Source organism: Prunus avium, chromosome 7 (genome assembly GCF_965620075.1).
Source record: "Prunus avium chromosome 7, drPruAviu1.hap1.1, whole genome shotgun sequence".
Classification (NCBI taxonomy): domain Eukaryota; kingdom Viridiplantae; phylum Streptophyta; class Magnoliopsida; order Rosales; family Rosaceae; genus Prunus; species Prunus avium.
The window spans coordinates 35,529,390-35,543,816 of NC_142290.1; the positions used below are offsets into that span (position 1 = coordinate 35,529,390).

At 39.5% G+C, this 14,427-nt stretch overlaps 4 protein-coding genes across 8 annotated transcripts; all 4 read left to right on the forward strand.

Annotated features, from left to right (window-relative positions):
- Positions 1-577: 577 nt before the first annotated feature.
- Positions 578-4,188, forward strand: WAV2 (alpha/beta-Hydrolases superfamily protein). 3 transcript variants are annotated; one of them, XM_021949220.2, is made up of 8 exons: positions 578-933; positions 1,275-1,310; positions 1,467-1,545; positions 1,659-1,713; positions 1,810-1,926; positions 2,227-2,391; positions 2,880-3,123; positions 3,721-4,188. In XM_021949220.2, the coding sequence occupies exons 1-8, from the start codon at positions 696-698 to the stop codon at positions 3,744-3,746; spliced, it is 960 nt and encodes a 319-aa protein (XP_021804912.1). In that variant the 5' UTR covers positions 578-695; the 3' UTR covers positions 3,747-4,188. The 3 variants fall into 3 exon arrangements, with proteins under 3 accessions (XP_021804912.1, XP_021804913.1, XP_021804915.1); XM_021949221.2 differs by having other exon boundaries at positions 579-933; positions 3,727-4,188; XM_021949223.2 differs by having other exon boundaries at positions 580-933; positions 3,623-4,188.
- Positions 4,189-4,630: 442 nt separating this feature from the next.
- On the forward strand, positions 4,631-7,867 carry LOC110749184 (PHD finger protein ALFIN-LIKE 5). Of its 3 annotated transcripts, none has more exons than XM_021949224.2 (6): positions 4,631-4,787; positions 4,906-5,044; positions 5,225-5,257; positions 6,217-6,445; positions 6,946-7,084; positions 7,427-7,867. In XM_021949224.2, the coding sequence occupies exons 2-6, from the start codon at positions 4,927-4,929 to the stop codon at positions 7,685-7,687; spliced, it is 780 nt and encodes a 259-aa protein (XP_021804916.2). In that variant the 5' UTR covers positions 4,631-4,787; positions 4,906-4,926; the 3' UTR covers positions 7,688-7,867. The 3 variants fall into 3 exon arrangements, with proteins under 3 accessions (XP_021804916.2, XP_021804917.2, XP_088100065.1); XM_021949225.2 differs by having other exon boundaries at positions 4,664-4,787; positions 4,899-5,044; XM_088243939.1 differs by having other exon boundaries at positions 4,684-4,787; positions 4,890-5,044.
- A 519-nt stretch (positions 7,868-8,386) lies between these two features.
- On the forward strand, positions 8,387-10,836 carry LOC110749152 (ankyrin repeat-containing protein BDA1-like). Its single transcript, XM_021949183.2, has 2 exons — positions 8,387-9,242; positions 9,672-10,836. Exons 1-2 carry the CDS (start codon positions 8,673-8,675, stop codon positions 10,527-10,529), a joined length of 1,428 nt encoding a protein of 475 aa, XP_021804875.1. The 5' UTR covers positions 8,387-8,672; the 3' UTR covers positions 10,530-10,836.
- A 149-nt stretch (positions 10,837-10,985) lies between these two features.
- On the forward strand, positions 10,986-14,174 carry LOC110749151 (uncharacterized). Its single transcript, XM_021949182.2, has 2 exons — positions 10,986-12,146; positions 12,611-14,174. The coding sequence occupies exons 1-2, from the start codon at positions 11,577-11,579 to the stop codon at positions 13,469-13,471; spliced, it is 1,431 nt and encodes a 476-aa protein (XP_021804874.2). The 5' UTR covers positions 10,986-11,576; the 3' UTR covers positions 13,472-14,174.
- Positions 14,175-14,427: the final 253 nt, after the last annotated feature.

Genomic DNA, 14,427 nt, shown 5'->3' on the forward strand with positions numbered 1-14,427 from the left:
TGTTAATGTCTTTATTAGTAAGTTTGTTCTTCATTAAAGATGTGATACACATTGTAAAATAAAATATCATACATTTCCAATCTACACTACATGAATTGAGGTTTTACAATTTCTGGCAAGTTGGTTGGTGGATTCTAGCGTGTTACTTGTAGGGTTATCGTTTGATTTTCGTATTCCCTTATATCTCGACATGTTAATGTCTTTATTAGTAAGTTTGTTCTTCATTAGAGATGTGATACACATTGTAAAATAAAATATCATACATTTCCAATCTACACTACATGGTACATTCCCGATGTTCTATAAAATATTAACAAAATATCAACAAATGTACGATATATCATGATACTGTAGGTTGGTAACAGTGTGAAACAATTTTTTCTCCTCAAAATGGTTTTACCTTATTATGATACCAGTGACTTCCAGGTGGGACCGTGGGTAAGTCCAAAGCAGGAGGAAGAACAGAAAAGATAACCAATTGACAGGGCCCCACCCTAACCCTATTCAAAAATTGAATAACTGTAAAAATAAAATAAAATCCCAATGTTCCTTTAGATAAAATTCCAGAATTTAGGATTTAAATTCCCACGACATTTCCATTTCCACTTTCTGCTTTTACAGCAAGTTGGAGACGGAAATTAGAAGAAACCAAAGCCAAGCCCAGCAAGAGCAAAGCTTCACACAAAGCAAAAACCATGGTGACGTACGTGAGCGCGCTGCTGTACGGAGTTGGAGGTCTGGTTGTGGCGGGCATGGCATTGCTTGTGGCCCTCCAGGAGAAGCTCGTCTACGTGCCCGTCTTGCCGGGTCTCACCAAGTCCTACCCGATAACCCCGGCCCGGCTCCGGCTCACCTACGAGGACGTCTGGCTCCTATCCTCCGACGGCGTTCGGCTCCACGCTTGGTTCATCAAGCTCTTACCCAACTGCCGAGGTCCGATCCGGTTCTTTACCCGATTCTTTTTTATCTGTTTGATTTGGGTTAGCTTGAATTTTGCAGAATTGGGTGGGTTTAGGTTTCCCTGAGGCAATTAGGTTTGGTTGGTTGTTGGAATTGCTGCAATTACTGAACGCAGCCAGCTAATTGTGTTTGTTTAGCATAGTTTAGAACAAATGCATGCGTTGCACAGTAATTGTTATTCGTTTCGCATATAATTCGAGACAAGTAGTTAGAAACTTTACTTGAAAATTAATCTGTTACTTTGGGTTTGGGATGCTTTTGAATTTTTGGCATGTTCTTTCCGCGCTTAGAAAGTTGTTTCTCTTGCTTTGCAGGTCCAACCCTTTTGTTTTTCCAAGAAAATGCTGGAAGTATCCTATTTTTCAGAACTTCATTTATATTACTATAATTTGGAACATTAGCATTACATTGTTTTTGTGATTTTTGCTTTCTGGTTTACGGGTAATTATCATGAACTTAGTGGGGGAGCCCTATATGCTTTGTTGGCCTTGACTATTGACCTTCAGATATTGCGCATCGCCTTGAAATGGTCCGCATAATGATACAAAGGTTGCAATGCAACGTGTTTATGCTTTCATATCGAGGGTATGTGCCCACTATGTTTCTATCTAGTGGCTTTGTAGCATTATCAGCAGCTTAATTTGGGTAAACCTATCTATATTGATTTATTGAATGCAAATGGTCATTGATATAAACAGTTATGGAGCAAGCGAAGGATATCCTTCTCAGCATGGGATTACAAAAGATGCTCAAGTATGCTTTTCGGTTACAGATGTATTAAAATTCCACTCTACTTATTATATGTCAGCTCTGTAACTCTGTTAGTATACTTTTCTTTCTTTCTGTTAGGTTGCATTGGATCATCTTTATCAGAGGACTGACATTGACACATCTAGAATAGTAGTCTTTGGAAGGTCACTTGGGGGCGCAGTTGGAACTGTGGTTACTAAAAATAACCCTGATAAGGTATCACTCCAATAATCTTCTCTAACTTAATGTTTTCCCACTTATTACAAGAGCGAAAAAGAAGGGCTGTTTAGGTGAATAGAGAGTTGCTTCCCCCACTTAAAAATTTAAAGCTGTCTTGTTGATTTCTTTCTGCTTCTCTGGCAACTTATTTCATATGTAGTTCCAGCATGTTGTAATTTTTTAAAAACCAATTTTGAGTCTTACCAATAGTGGAAAATCTTCCACTGTTTAATGTCCTTGAATAGTATATTTTGAGTTGGTAAGCTGAGGTGGTTTTGCTCTGTTTATGGATTGCAGGTTGCTGCACTGATAGTAGAAAACACTTTCACATCTATTTTGGACATGGCTGGAGTTTTACTGCCTTTCTTGAAGTGGTTTATCGGAGGCAGTAGTTCAAAAGGTCCTAAAGTACTTAATTTCCTTGTACGTTCTCCTTGGAGTACAATTGATGTCATTGGCGAGGTAAGCTTACTTGGTGGTAGAATATCTTGATTCACCCAGCACATAGACACGTGAAAAAATGAAATAATATGCAAGATATGTATTGGTCACCTTTTCAATTTTCAGTATCTTCCAGTTTTCTTATATGAATGCACCAGTCCATGCTTGATCCAGTGCAGAATATCTGGATGAAAAAAAGTATTTTAATCTAACTTTGCATCTATTCGTTAAAACTATAATGCGATGTATAAAGTGAGTTAGCAAGTGTAGAAATATGTATCAGTATCGGATTTCAGAAATGTTAGTACCAATAAGACATGATTTTTAAAGATGTAAAAACTCCCTTTATAAATAGCAGTTGCAATGCCTCAAAATCAACAAAGTGCTATGACTATGAGTCATATCTCTTCTGCCACTACCTGAATGTTTTGGGGAAATTTTTTGCCGATGCTTTGTCCCTTGCCCTTGCTAATTTCACTGATCCCTCATATGTGACCATCTAAATGCAGGTTAAGCAGCCAATCCTCTTTCTCTCTGGCTTGCAAGATGAGATGATTCCCCCGTCCCATATGCAAATGCTGTATGCCAAAGCAGCTGCTCATAATAGGCAATGTGTTTTTGCGGAATTTCCTACTGGCATGCATATGGATACTTGGCTTGCTGGTGGTGATCATTATTGGAGAACGATCCAGGAGTTTCTTCAACAACATGTTCAAGAGAAAAAAGATGATGAATCATCTAACAATGATATTGGTAAGATCCTGGGTAATGAAATCTTCCAAAACCTTACACACACACAGGCACACACAAAAGGTAAATGAAAGAAAAGAACTACTGAAGATAATGAAACTATGTAAGAATTAAGAACAGAGTGAGTACAATCATGTTGCAATCATTTTGCACTGACTAAACTGTGTAGTTAGGCATTAACATGGAATGGATACTGACCTACCAGATGATTTCTGGCTGAGTTCCAAACTAATTGTTCTTTCCGCCCCTCGGGGCGGGGTGTATCATGTGTTTAATTCTTCTCAAACACTGTATACTTTATGTTGTTGACCCTTAAGGATGGAAGTTTTTGGTACTGTTTTTCAAACTAAGTGATGTGTATTCATTGAAACTTTTGAGGCTTTGCCTTTTGGATGGTAATATTAGTTATCCTAGGAGTGGCTGCAAGCACCAGACTGATTACTACTCTTCCTTGCTTTTTCCTTTGCTTCTTGATTCTTAATTTTTCTTTCTCCACTCTCAGATGTGGGGGCAAAGTGATTGGATGGATTTTAGACTTCTTCAAGCATTCTGATTGGCTCCCCCTCAGGACTCAACACAATTTGTACCTTTTTTTTGAAGCTGCAGCAATTGAAAGCTCTCTGTGAGGAGTGTCTCTGCCAAGGCCGGCTGCACCCGTTGAGGTTTTTCCCATTGAAGATTTTTTGGTGGTTTTTACGAACTTCAGACGATGCAGACAAAAATGTGAATGCCTTGGATAGACTATATGACTTCTGACATACACGCGTTATGCCTAATATTGTTCTGACTGACCCCATTGTATGAAATAAGAAGTCACTGAAGATGCAATTATATATATATGTTGAGTTGGTGCTCCTGGATTGTTTGTATTGTATCGCTCAACTATGGCGCTTTAGGACCAATCTTGCTTGCAAAATAGTTAGTTTGACATTCCAAGTTGTCCATTTTATTTCCCTTTTGTTTGGGGTCAAATAATTTTTTACCTTTTACTGCGTAGTAATTACTACAGTAAGACATACATTATTGTTATTATTGTTATTATTTTATGAAGAAAAGATGTTATTTTGAGTCTTGCTAGAGAAATGAGTTTTATGTGCTTTGTCTTGAACCTAGTTTCAGATGGTTTTGGCTGCTGGATAATAAAAAAATCTTTGGGAAGAGAGAGAGGTCACAACAATCGTTGAAATTTTTCTTCTTCAGGACACGTGTATGGCTGATAAGAGCTCTGGTCATCTACATACATGTGGGACCCACTAAAGCCGTCGTCAAATCCCCATCCTCGGATCATATCCGACGGCTGGAAACACAAAAGGAAAAAAACTGTATTTTTATTTGGAATTTGGTTACTGTGTTACGTGGAGTGGACCACCCGAGTTTGAACAACCACAGCAGTCTAGTCCACAGCGCAAATCAGCGGTCAGCGACCCATCGTTGACTTAGTTCCAGCTCTACCTCATTCTACGACTTGAGCCAATTCCTCAACGCCACATCATCATAAAAACATTCACACTTAATTTTATTTATTTAAGTAGTGTTTTGGTGGGTTTTGATTTCCCTCCTTTTAAAAACATGTTTCCCCCAATCTTTTCCTTCTCTCTCTTGTGCTATTGAGAACGTTGGGATCTCAGGCTTCTCGTCTTTCTCAGCCGTCGCTTCTGCATAAACAAGTAAGTAATTAAATACCATTTGGATTGGAAGAAGTCAACCTATTTACGATTCTGCCCCTCACCTCCTTCATTCTTCAGTCTCTTCTTTTCTTTTTTCTAAAGCTTAATTAGCTCTCAGGACCGGACTGTGTGTACGGACATGGAAGGAAGAGGCGGAGGAGCAGGAGCAGGAGCGCCGTACAGCCCACGTACTGTGGATGAGGTTTTCAGAGACTTCAAGGGCCGCCGAGCCGGCATGATCAAAGCTCTTTCCACTGGTCTCTCTCTCTCACTCTTTTATTCTTCTCTGTTTTATTTTATTTTTGAATTTTTTATGGTTATTTCTTTTGACTTTGTGGCCTTTATTTAGGGCTTTGTTCCAATTTCCTATTATTTCTGCGCTTTTTAAATGTTTTTCATTTTGCTAACTTTGTTTCTCTTTTTTTTTTGGGGTGCAGATGTTGAAGATTTTTACGAGCAATGCGATCCTGGTTAGGGTTCTCTGTGTTTGTGTTTTCTCAATTTCGTGTTCAATTGCTGTTTCTCCGTTTTTGAGATTTTACTATTTATTATTTTCTATTTTTTGGCCCTAACTGAGATATCTTCTCCTGCAACTTGGGGTCCAAATGTTGTTCAAACACTAAAATAATATTGCTTTCTAACTACGTGTGTGCAGAATATTAGCTCTTTTTCTAGTTTTAAAGCTTGAACCTTTATTTTCCCCCTTCCTTTTTTAAATGCATAGACACCCTGCTGGCTTGCCGTTAGCTTGTTCTCTTTGATGTTTGTTTCTTTTTTGGTCTTGCGCATTTTTATGGGATGCTTATTATTTGTTGTGCTGAACTGAATGCATTGTTTTATTGCATCAACTGCGTGCAAGTACCGGCTTCTTAATTCCTGTGGATTTCCATATTCGAATGAGAGTATCAATTTCGTCATCCTTTTTGCAATATCCTACCTTCCGAGGCCATGTGGCTTTGGATCTCTAGTTAGGCTTTCATGCATTTGATTGGTTGGCAATCCTGCCTTTACTGAATTTTGTAACTGCTAAACAGATCTTTCAGTTCACTTTTTCTTGTTGTAGTCATCAGAACTGGAAGATCCTTGTGTGGGTTGGATATAATGTACTTCATGCTATACTGCGTGATACTTTTGCTACAGTAAACGGGCTGATGAAGTATATGCTATATCATCGACCTTTTATCAAAATTCGTGGTTGGAGTTATACACTATACTACTTGTTTGTGGTCAGTATTTGTAATGCTAAAGCTATAATTCCTGTGTAACTTTGCCATTGGAAGTTGCCGTTATGCTTTTGCATTGTTATTTACTTATACTGTAAATGGTTTGTAATATATTAAAAGTCTGGAATTTTGTGTACTCTAGAATCCTTATTCTAGGAACTGATGCTTATTGTGTTTAACTAATTGGTCAATTGGTAATGCTTCAGAAAAGGAAAACCTTTGTTTGTATGGATTCCCAAATGAAGAATGGGAAGTTAATCTACCTGCTGAGGAAGTTCCTCCTGAACTTCCGGAACCTGCTTTGGGCATCAACTTTGCCAGAGATGGGATGCAAGAAAAGGATTTTTTATCTCTGGTAGCTGTTCACAGCGATGCATGGCTACTTTCAGTGGCTTTCTATTTTGGTGCCAGATTCGGTTTTGATAAGGCTGACAGGTATGCACACTTCCTTTCTTGCTGCTACGTGATGCTTTCATTTAGATTTGCACAACAATAAGGTTGTCTAGATGTTGCAGCAACAAGTCAGAACCTTAAATTTAAAACTTGAATGAAATCGTAAAACAATAATTATGCACTAAAAAGAATTTTAGATGAAGAATTTTAGGTAGTGGATATTTGCTTTTGTTGTACCTGTGATGCAGGATAATATTGATGAAATTTTTGGTTGAGTGTCATCTCAGTAGCAATGGCCAACAGTGCAGAAAGTGATTTTTGACATGTATTAGGGTGCCTAAACATGGCATGGATTCATTTCTGGGATGGGGGTAGGGTTGAGCTTCAATCTAGGTAGCCAGATCAATCTGTATCAGGTCAAACCTGTTGTTTAAAAATCAACATGCGCATCTGAATAGATTCTGGATCTGAGAGGATTGCCCCTCTAACGATTTGAATTTAGAATACGTCACCTAAAATGGTTCAGTGCAAATTTGATGCAGAAAACGTCTCTTCACTATGATGAATGATCTACCAACAATATTTGAGGTTGTGACGGGCAGTGCAAAGAAACAATCAAAGGAGAAGTCATCAGTTACAACAAATCAAAGCATCCATAGGCCTAAGTCAAGCTCTAAAGGGGTAAAGTGAATTTGTGTTTTGCAGTCTTATGGATTTGTTAAATCATTTAGGAAAACGAGTTAATTGGTGACTTTTGATATGTGAGTGTGCTTTTATTACTCTCTCAATAGATAATACGATATAAAAGCATATAAGAAAATGTCCTAATCTAATACAATAGGAGTGAAACTGGAATTTGTGTGTGTCCACCTGCGTGAGTGGAACTGGAATTTGTTTGTGTGTATTGCCTGGCATTTAAATGTCATTTATTATTCATATAAGTGTTATTTTGTGCTAGGCTTATCTTAATGGTATGCTTCCTTAACTACATGTTTCTGCTACCAATTCTTAATCCGAGAACAGCGAGGCTCTGATTCAAGCAAACATTCGAAAGTGATGCCAAAGGATGAAGACGAGGGAATGGACGAGGAAGATGATGATGACCACAGCGATACTCTGTGTGGTGCATGTGGGGAGAACTATGCTTCGGATGAATTCTGGATTTGTTGCGACATATGTGAGAAGTGGTTTCATGGAAAGTGTGTGAAGATCACTCCTGCCAGAGCTGAGCACATCAAGCACTACAAGTGCCCCTCGTGCAGCAACAAGAGAGTGCGGCCTTGATTGTAGTACAAGGTGTAATTATGTCAAGTTGGATAGAGCTAACTATTTAGTTAAGTTTTCTGCTCGTGAGCCATGGTGACATAGCCTCTCCACTTAGTACTTTGTTCTTGGTGATCTTGCTGTTTGGATGATATTAATGTTTCCTAATGTGAACTTGCGCTTTATGATTTAACTGTTTCATACATTTGTTCTGTCAAATGTGGAAGCCCCTAAATTATTCTGTCTAATTTTGAAATCTTATGTTGGTTATTTGTTCCATTTTGACCAGAGTAATGATGGAAACGTGTGTGACCAGCATAGAATGTGCTTTACAACTAAAGCAACAATTCCTGAAATTTGTTGGGTAAATTATCCGGAATTCCATAAGATTTGCGTAAAACAACAATTACTATATTACCATATTTCCAATATAAGTAAAAAGATAAAAAGAACAGATTTGTATGATGACATGGTGTTTAAACACTCATTGTTGCTATTTGACTCATGTTTATATAACAACTCCAAGTCTTTCTTGCTAATTGGTAATTAAAATGTTACTAATTCTTGCACTTTGTCGTATAGCTGCCTACATGTGACATGATTCAAATCTGTCAAAAAAGAAACATAAATGCAAATCCCATGAAGAAATTAAAGAGTAGGGATTGCTAAGTTATACATATAACTTGAAATTTTGCTCACAGCCTTCGTATAACCGCGCCGGAAGGTCACAACCAAATATGGAAGCTCCCAAGGGTCCCAACAAAAACGTTTGACTGAAGCAATGCATTTTCTTCTCAAATAAAATAAAATATTAATCAGGTTTTGGACTTTGGTTGGCTTGGTCAACTTCTGCTGGCCAAATTCTTCTTCTTTTTAAGTATTGGCTTCCACAGTACCACACATCCAACATTTTATCACGGCTCCATCTCCACGGAACTCAAGCCCTCAAGCTAAGAAGAGACTTTTCAAGCAAACCCAGAGGAGAGGAGGAAACAGAGCGAAGAAGATGGAGAAGAAGCTTTTGGACGCGGCCATGGAAGGAAACATAGCGATGCTTAAAGATTTAATCCAACAAGATCCACTTGTTCTTGATAGAAGTTTAGTATCCTGCGTCTCCGAGACCCCACTTCACATAGCTTCAATGTTGGGCCATCTGGGTTTCGTCAAGGAGCTACTGAGTCATAAGCCCGAGTTGGCCTCTGAGCTAGACTCGAGGGGCTCGACGCCTCTCCACTTGGCGGCGGCCAAAGGGCACGCGGAGATCGTAAAGGAGCTGGCTTTGGTGGATCCCGCGGCATGCATGGTTTGGAACGAAGATGGGAAGACGGCCCTCCACGTGGCAGCCGTCAAGGGGCGTGTTAAGGTGCTGGGTGAGTTGGCCCGAGTCAGGGCTGACTCCACTCGGGCTTTGACGGACCGAGGCGAGACTGTGCTGCACTTGTGCGTTGGGCATAATCGGTTGGAGGGGTTGAAGGCTTTGGCTGAGGCTTTTGGAAAAGATGATGAGTTTCTGAATTGGAAAGACGTCGATGGGAACACCATTTTGCATATTGCTTTGGCCAAGAAGCAAATTGAGGTTTGCAGCTTTTAAGTTTCTTTCTATCAATAAGCTCATCAATGGTTTTTAGTTATTGTAGCTTTATGTTTTGAAGTTTAAGACTTTGGCTATTTATGAAATTTTTGGGATTTGGGGATAAGGGAAAATAGCATGTTAAATTCAGTGGCAAAAGAAATTATGTTTGGGTATGGAGATGAAATGGGATGGGGTTGTTTTCTGTTTTGTTAATTGCCATTTCTGATTTTCCTTTACAAACTCTGCGGCCCCAAATAGAACCCATATCAGAAGCATTAAACATGTACCACTTTGAAACTGCTGATTCTAATAACTTCTAGAAGTTGGTTCGTTATGTCAATGGGTTAATACTATTAAAATCTCTTAAAAGGGATTGAGTTTTTGTGCTTTAGTTGCATATTTCATTCAAAAGGGTGTTTTGAATTTGTGCAGATCATTAAGTTCTTGCTTACCAGTACCGGAGTGAATGTGAATGCGTTGAATGCTAACAGCTTTACGGCTTTGGACATTCTGATGCATAGTCCTAGAGATTTGAGGGATATGGAGATTGAGGATTCTCTTCGAAGTGTAGGGGCTAAAAGTGCAAAGGATGTACGTCCCATTGTGCATGACTGGGTTCGAGTTCCAACAAAAGAACGCCAGATATCAAGACGTCTAGGCTCAGTACTATCCTCTAAAGAGGGTGATTCTATGAAACCGGCTGCCCAACAGAAGCCTAGCGATTGGCTCGGGAGGAGGAGAAGTTCGTTGATGGTGGTGGCATCTCTCCTTGCAACCGTTGCCTTCCAAGCTGGTTTAACCCCGCCAGGAGGTGTTTGGCAGGATGACCTGAAAGTAGATGAGAATGGCAACCCTGTGGCAAAATCTCACACCGTAGGAGCATCTGTCATGGCATATAATCTGCCAAAAGAGTATGGTCTGTTCATGATTTTTAACACAATCGCTTTCCTCACGTCCCTAAGCATAATTCTTCTGCTTGTTAGCGGGCTACCAATAAAGCGTCGAAGGTGGATGTGGATACAAATGGTCATAATGTGGGTTGCCATCACTACACAAGTTGTAACTTTCTTCATCTCTCTCCGTCACATGTCACCTGATGACATAAATGTGCAAGTCATGCTGCGTGAGGTAACGGAGATATCAGTTTTGACATGGTTGACTTTGATGGTTGTTGTTTTCATAGGGAATTGTATTCGTATGAATTTATGGGTTCTCAGAAAGTATGGTTATATTAAGCCAAAAGAGGAATCAGCCACCATTGATGATGAACTTGAGGAGGAGGAGAACTGAGGATTAAAGTGAAAAGAACTCACTTTTGTATGGCCTGACAACACAGAACTTGTCATTGCAGTCATGTAGATGTGAGTGTCAAGCTAGAAAGTTTTGGTCCACAACCTTGTCAAGTATGAGATTGGACATTTGAAGGTCTGTTTTTTAGCAGCACATTTGAATGAAGATACTGTAGTCAACCCCTTTCTTATCTGATTGTTTGGGTTTGAGGATTAAAATCACCCATTCTTGTATATCTATTCCTCTGTTAATGATTATGTGGAGGCATTCTTTAATGAAGCGATAGTCGTTGGATAGTCTTCGGCTTGGTTGGTGTATGGTGGGTTTGCTACTTTGCCCTCGGAACCATATATCTTTTGATGGTTTAGGGTCTTTCATTGGTAAAGACTAACAACAAGAAAATGATTTTTTGGACATGTTGGGGGTTTTGGCTATCTTTTTCTTATGGACTGTTTGGTTGGAAAAGGAATAATAGGTTGCTTTGAGCTCAAGAGGGGGAGCAGGTGGAGCTAGTTTGTTTGGCATATAAAAAAAAACATATGTTTCTTTCTTTTGTTGTTGCAAGATTAAGCTAAATATGAAAGCATCAAAATTGAGAAGCATGACAAGGGGTTATAGTTCAATAAATTATGCGGTTTTGTAAACAAGTACTTGATCAGATAAAATAAAGAGGAAAAAAGAATCCAAGTCAAATAATTCCATTCATCATTTCATCTACTTCTCTGTTCTCATTGTGTGCCTTTGATTTTGGAGAGGACGGTGTTAATCCAAGTCAATACCGAATATGGAAGCTTCCAAGGGTCCCCAACAAAAACGTTTTACTGAATAAAGGCAGTAGTCTCTTCTCTTCTCTAATAAAATATTAATCAAGTTTTGGACTTTGGTTAGCTTGGTCAACTTCTGTTGGGCAAATTCTTCTTCTTTTTCACTATTGGCTTTCACAGTACCAGATCCAACGTTTTATCACGGCTCCATCTCCATGGCTCCCAAGCTCTGAAGCTAAGCGACTTTTCAAGCAAACCCAGAGGAGAAAACAGATCGAAGAAGATGGAGAAGAAGCTTTTAGATGCGGCCATGGAGGGAAACATAACGATGCTTAAAGATTTAATCCAAGAAGACCCACTTGTCCTTGATAGAGCTTTAGCTTCCTGCGTCTCAGAGACCCCACTTCATATAGCTTCAATGTTGGGCCATCTGGGTTTCGTCAAGGAGCTACTGAGTCACAGGCCCGAGTTGGCCTCCGAGTTGGACTCGAGGGGCTCGACGCCTCTCCACTTGGCGGCAGCCAAAGGGCACGCGGAGATTGTAAAGGAGCTGGCTTTGGTGGATCCTGCGGCATGCATGGTGAGGAACGAAGATGGGTGGACGGCGCTCCACGTGGCAGCTGTCAAGGGGCGTGTTAAGGTTCTGAGTGAGTTGGCCCGAGTCAGCACTGAATCGACTCGGGCGTTGACGGACCGAGGCGAGACTGTGCTGCACTTGTGCGTTGGACACAATCGGTTGGAGGGGTTGAAGGCTTTGGCTGACGCTTTTGGAAAAGATGATGATTTTCTGAATTGGAAGGACTTCGATGGGAACACCATTTTGCATATTGCTGTGGCCAAGAAGCAAGTTGAGGTATGCTGATTTTAATTTTCTATCATAAGCTGAGCTCAATGATTTTTAGTTTGTCTAGAGTTTCACATAGATGGATATAAAGTTTCTACCAATAAGCTCATTAATGGTTTTTAGTTAATGTAGCTTTATGTTTTGAAGTTTAAGACTTTGGCTATTTATGAAATTTGGGTATGGAGATGAATGGGATTGGGTTGTTTTCTTTTTTGTTAATTGCCATTTCTGATTTTGCTTTACAAACTTTAAGGCCTCAACTAGAACCCATGTCAGAAACATTAAACATGTAGCACTTAGAAACTACTGATTCTAATAACTTATAGAAGTTGGCTCATGATGTAAATGGGTTAATACTGCCTTTTTTCTGCTGAACATTTGATAAATACTACTAAACATCTCTTAAAAGGGATTGAGTTTGTATGCTTAGTTGCATTTGTTTTATTACAAAAGGGTGTTTTGAATTTGTTCAGATCATCAAGTTCTTGCTTACCAGTACCGGAGTGAATGTGAATGCGTTGAATGCCAACAGCTCTACGGCTTTGGATATTCTGATGCAGAGTCTTAGAGATTTGAGGGATATGGAGATTGAGGATTCTCTTCGAAGTGTAGGAGCTAAAAGTGCAAAGGATGTACAACCCATCGTGCATGACTGGGCTCGTGTTCCAACAAGACACCACCAGATATCAAGACGTCTAGGCTCAGCAGCACTATCTTTGAAAGAGGGTGATTCTATGAAACCGGCTGCACAGAAGAAGCCTAGCGATTGGCTTGGCAGGAAGAGAAGTTCATTGATGGTGGTGGCATCTCTCCTTGCAACTGTTGCCTTCCAATCTGCTCTAACCCCGCCAGGAGGTGTTTGGCAGGATGACCTGAAAGTAGATGACAAAGGCAACCCTGTGGATAACCCTCACTCCGTAGGAACAGCTGTCATGTCATATAAGCAGCCAAAAGAGTATGGTCTGTTCATGATTTTTAACACAATCGCTTTCCTCACGTCCCTAAGCATAATTCTTCTGCTTGTTAGCGGGCTACCGATAAAGCGTCGAAGGTGGGTTTGGATACAAATGGTCATAATGTGGGTTGCCATCAGTACACTAGTAATAACTTACTTCATCTCTCTCCGTCAAATGTCACCTGATGCCTCAAATGTGAAAAAAATGTTGCGCGAGGTAACGGAGAAATCAGTTTTGACATGGTTGTGTTTGATGGTGGTTGTTTTTGTCGGCAATTGTGTTCGTATGAATTTATGGGTTCTCAGAAAGTATGGTTATATTAAGCCAAAAGAGGAATCAGCCCCCATTGATGATGAACTTGAAGAGGAGGAGAACTGAGGATTAAAGTGAATGGAACTCTCACTTTTTTATGGCTTGGCAACACAGAACTTATAATTGCAATTTTCTAGAAGTGAGTGTCAAGCTAGAAAGTTTTGGTCCGCAGCCTTGTCAAGTATGAGATTGGACATTTGAAGGTATGTTTTTTAGCAGCACATTTGGATGAAGATATTGTAGTCAAGCCCTTTCTTATCTGATTGTTTGGGTTTGAGGGTTAAACTCACCATTCTTGTACATCTATATTCCTCTGTTAAAGTCATCGGTCCTCGTCTCTGAGATGGCAATGGTTTTATGTGTATGTGTTTTTATCTTCCATACTTGTAAATTTTGAGGGCAAATATACTTCATTCTGATTGATTCAGTTGGCGTGATATGAATGCCACTCTTAAAGTTCACTCTGTTAATGATTCTGTGAAGGTATTCTTTAATGAAACTATAGTCATTGGCTCGGTTGGTGTGTGGTGGGTTTGCAACTTTGTCCTGGGAAAAGCATGTATCTTTCGATGTTTGGGGTTTTGGCTATCTTATGGACTGTTTGGTTGGAAAGGAAACTTGTGTTTAGGATGATGTCAACAGGATTTAGATGTACAACTCCTTTTCTTCTTCTTCCTTGTAATATTTTTCTATTTTTCATCAATAAAAGATATGTTTCTCCCAAGAAATAATTTTTTTTAATGAAATGACAGTGGCAGCTTGATTTGTAGCTCTTATTGTTTTCTGCTTTTGCCCCTTATTCTCTGGCTGTGTTCTGTTTAATTGTTGAAGCACATGCTTAAACACCTGTTTGGGGAATATCTGCTTAAAAGGTCACATTATACAGCCAACTTTTCCTCCTTTTTACTTCTTTCAAGTAACAATACAATAGTATGCAGGTGGGTGAATTTTTTTTTACTCTAAATTCTTACTTTCTTTAAATGGTCTTATTTTCGGCAGGTTTATACTAACTCAAGTTAATA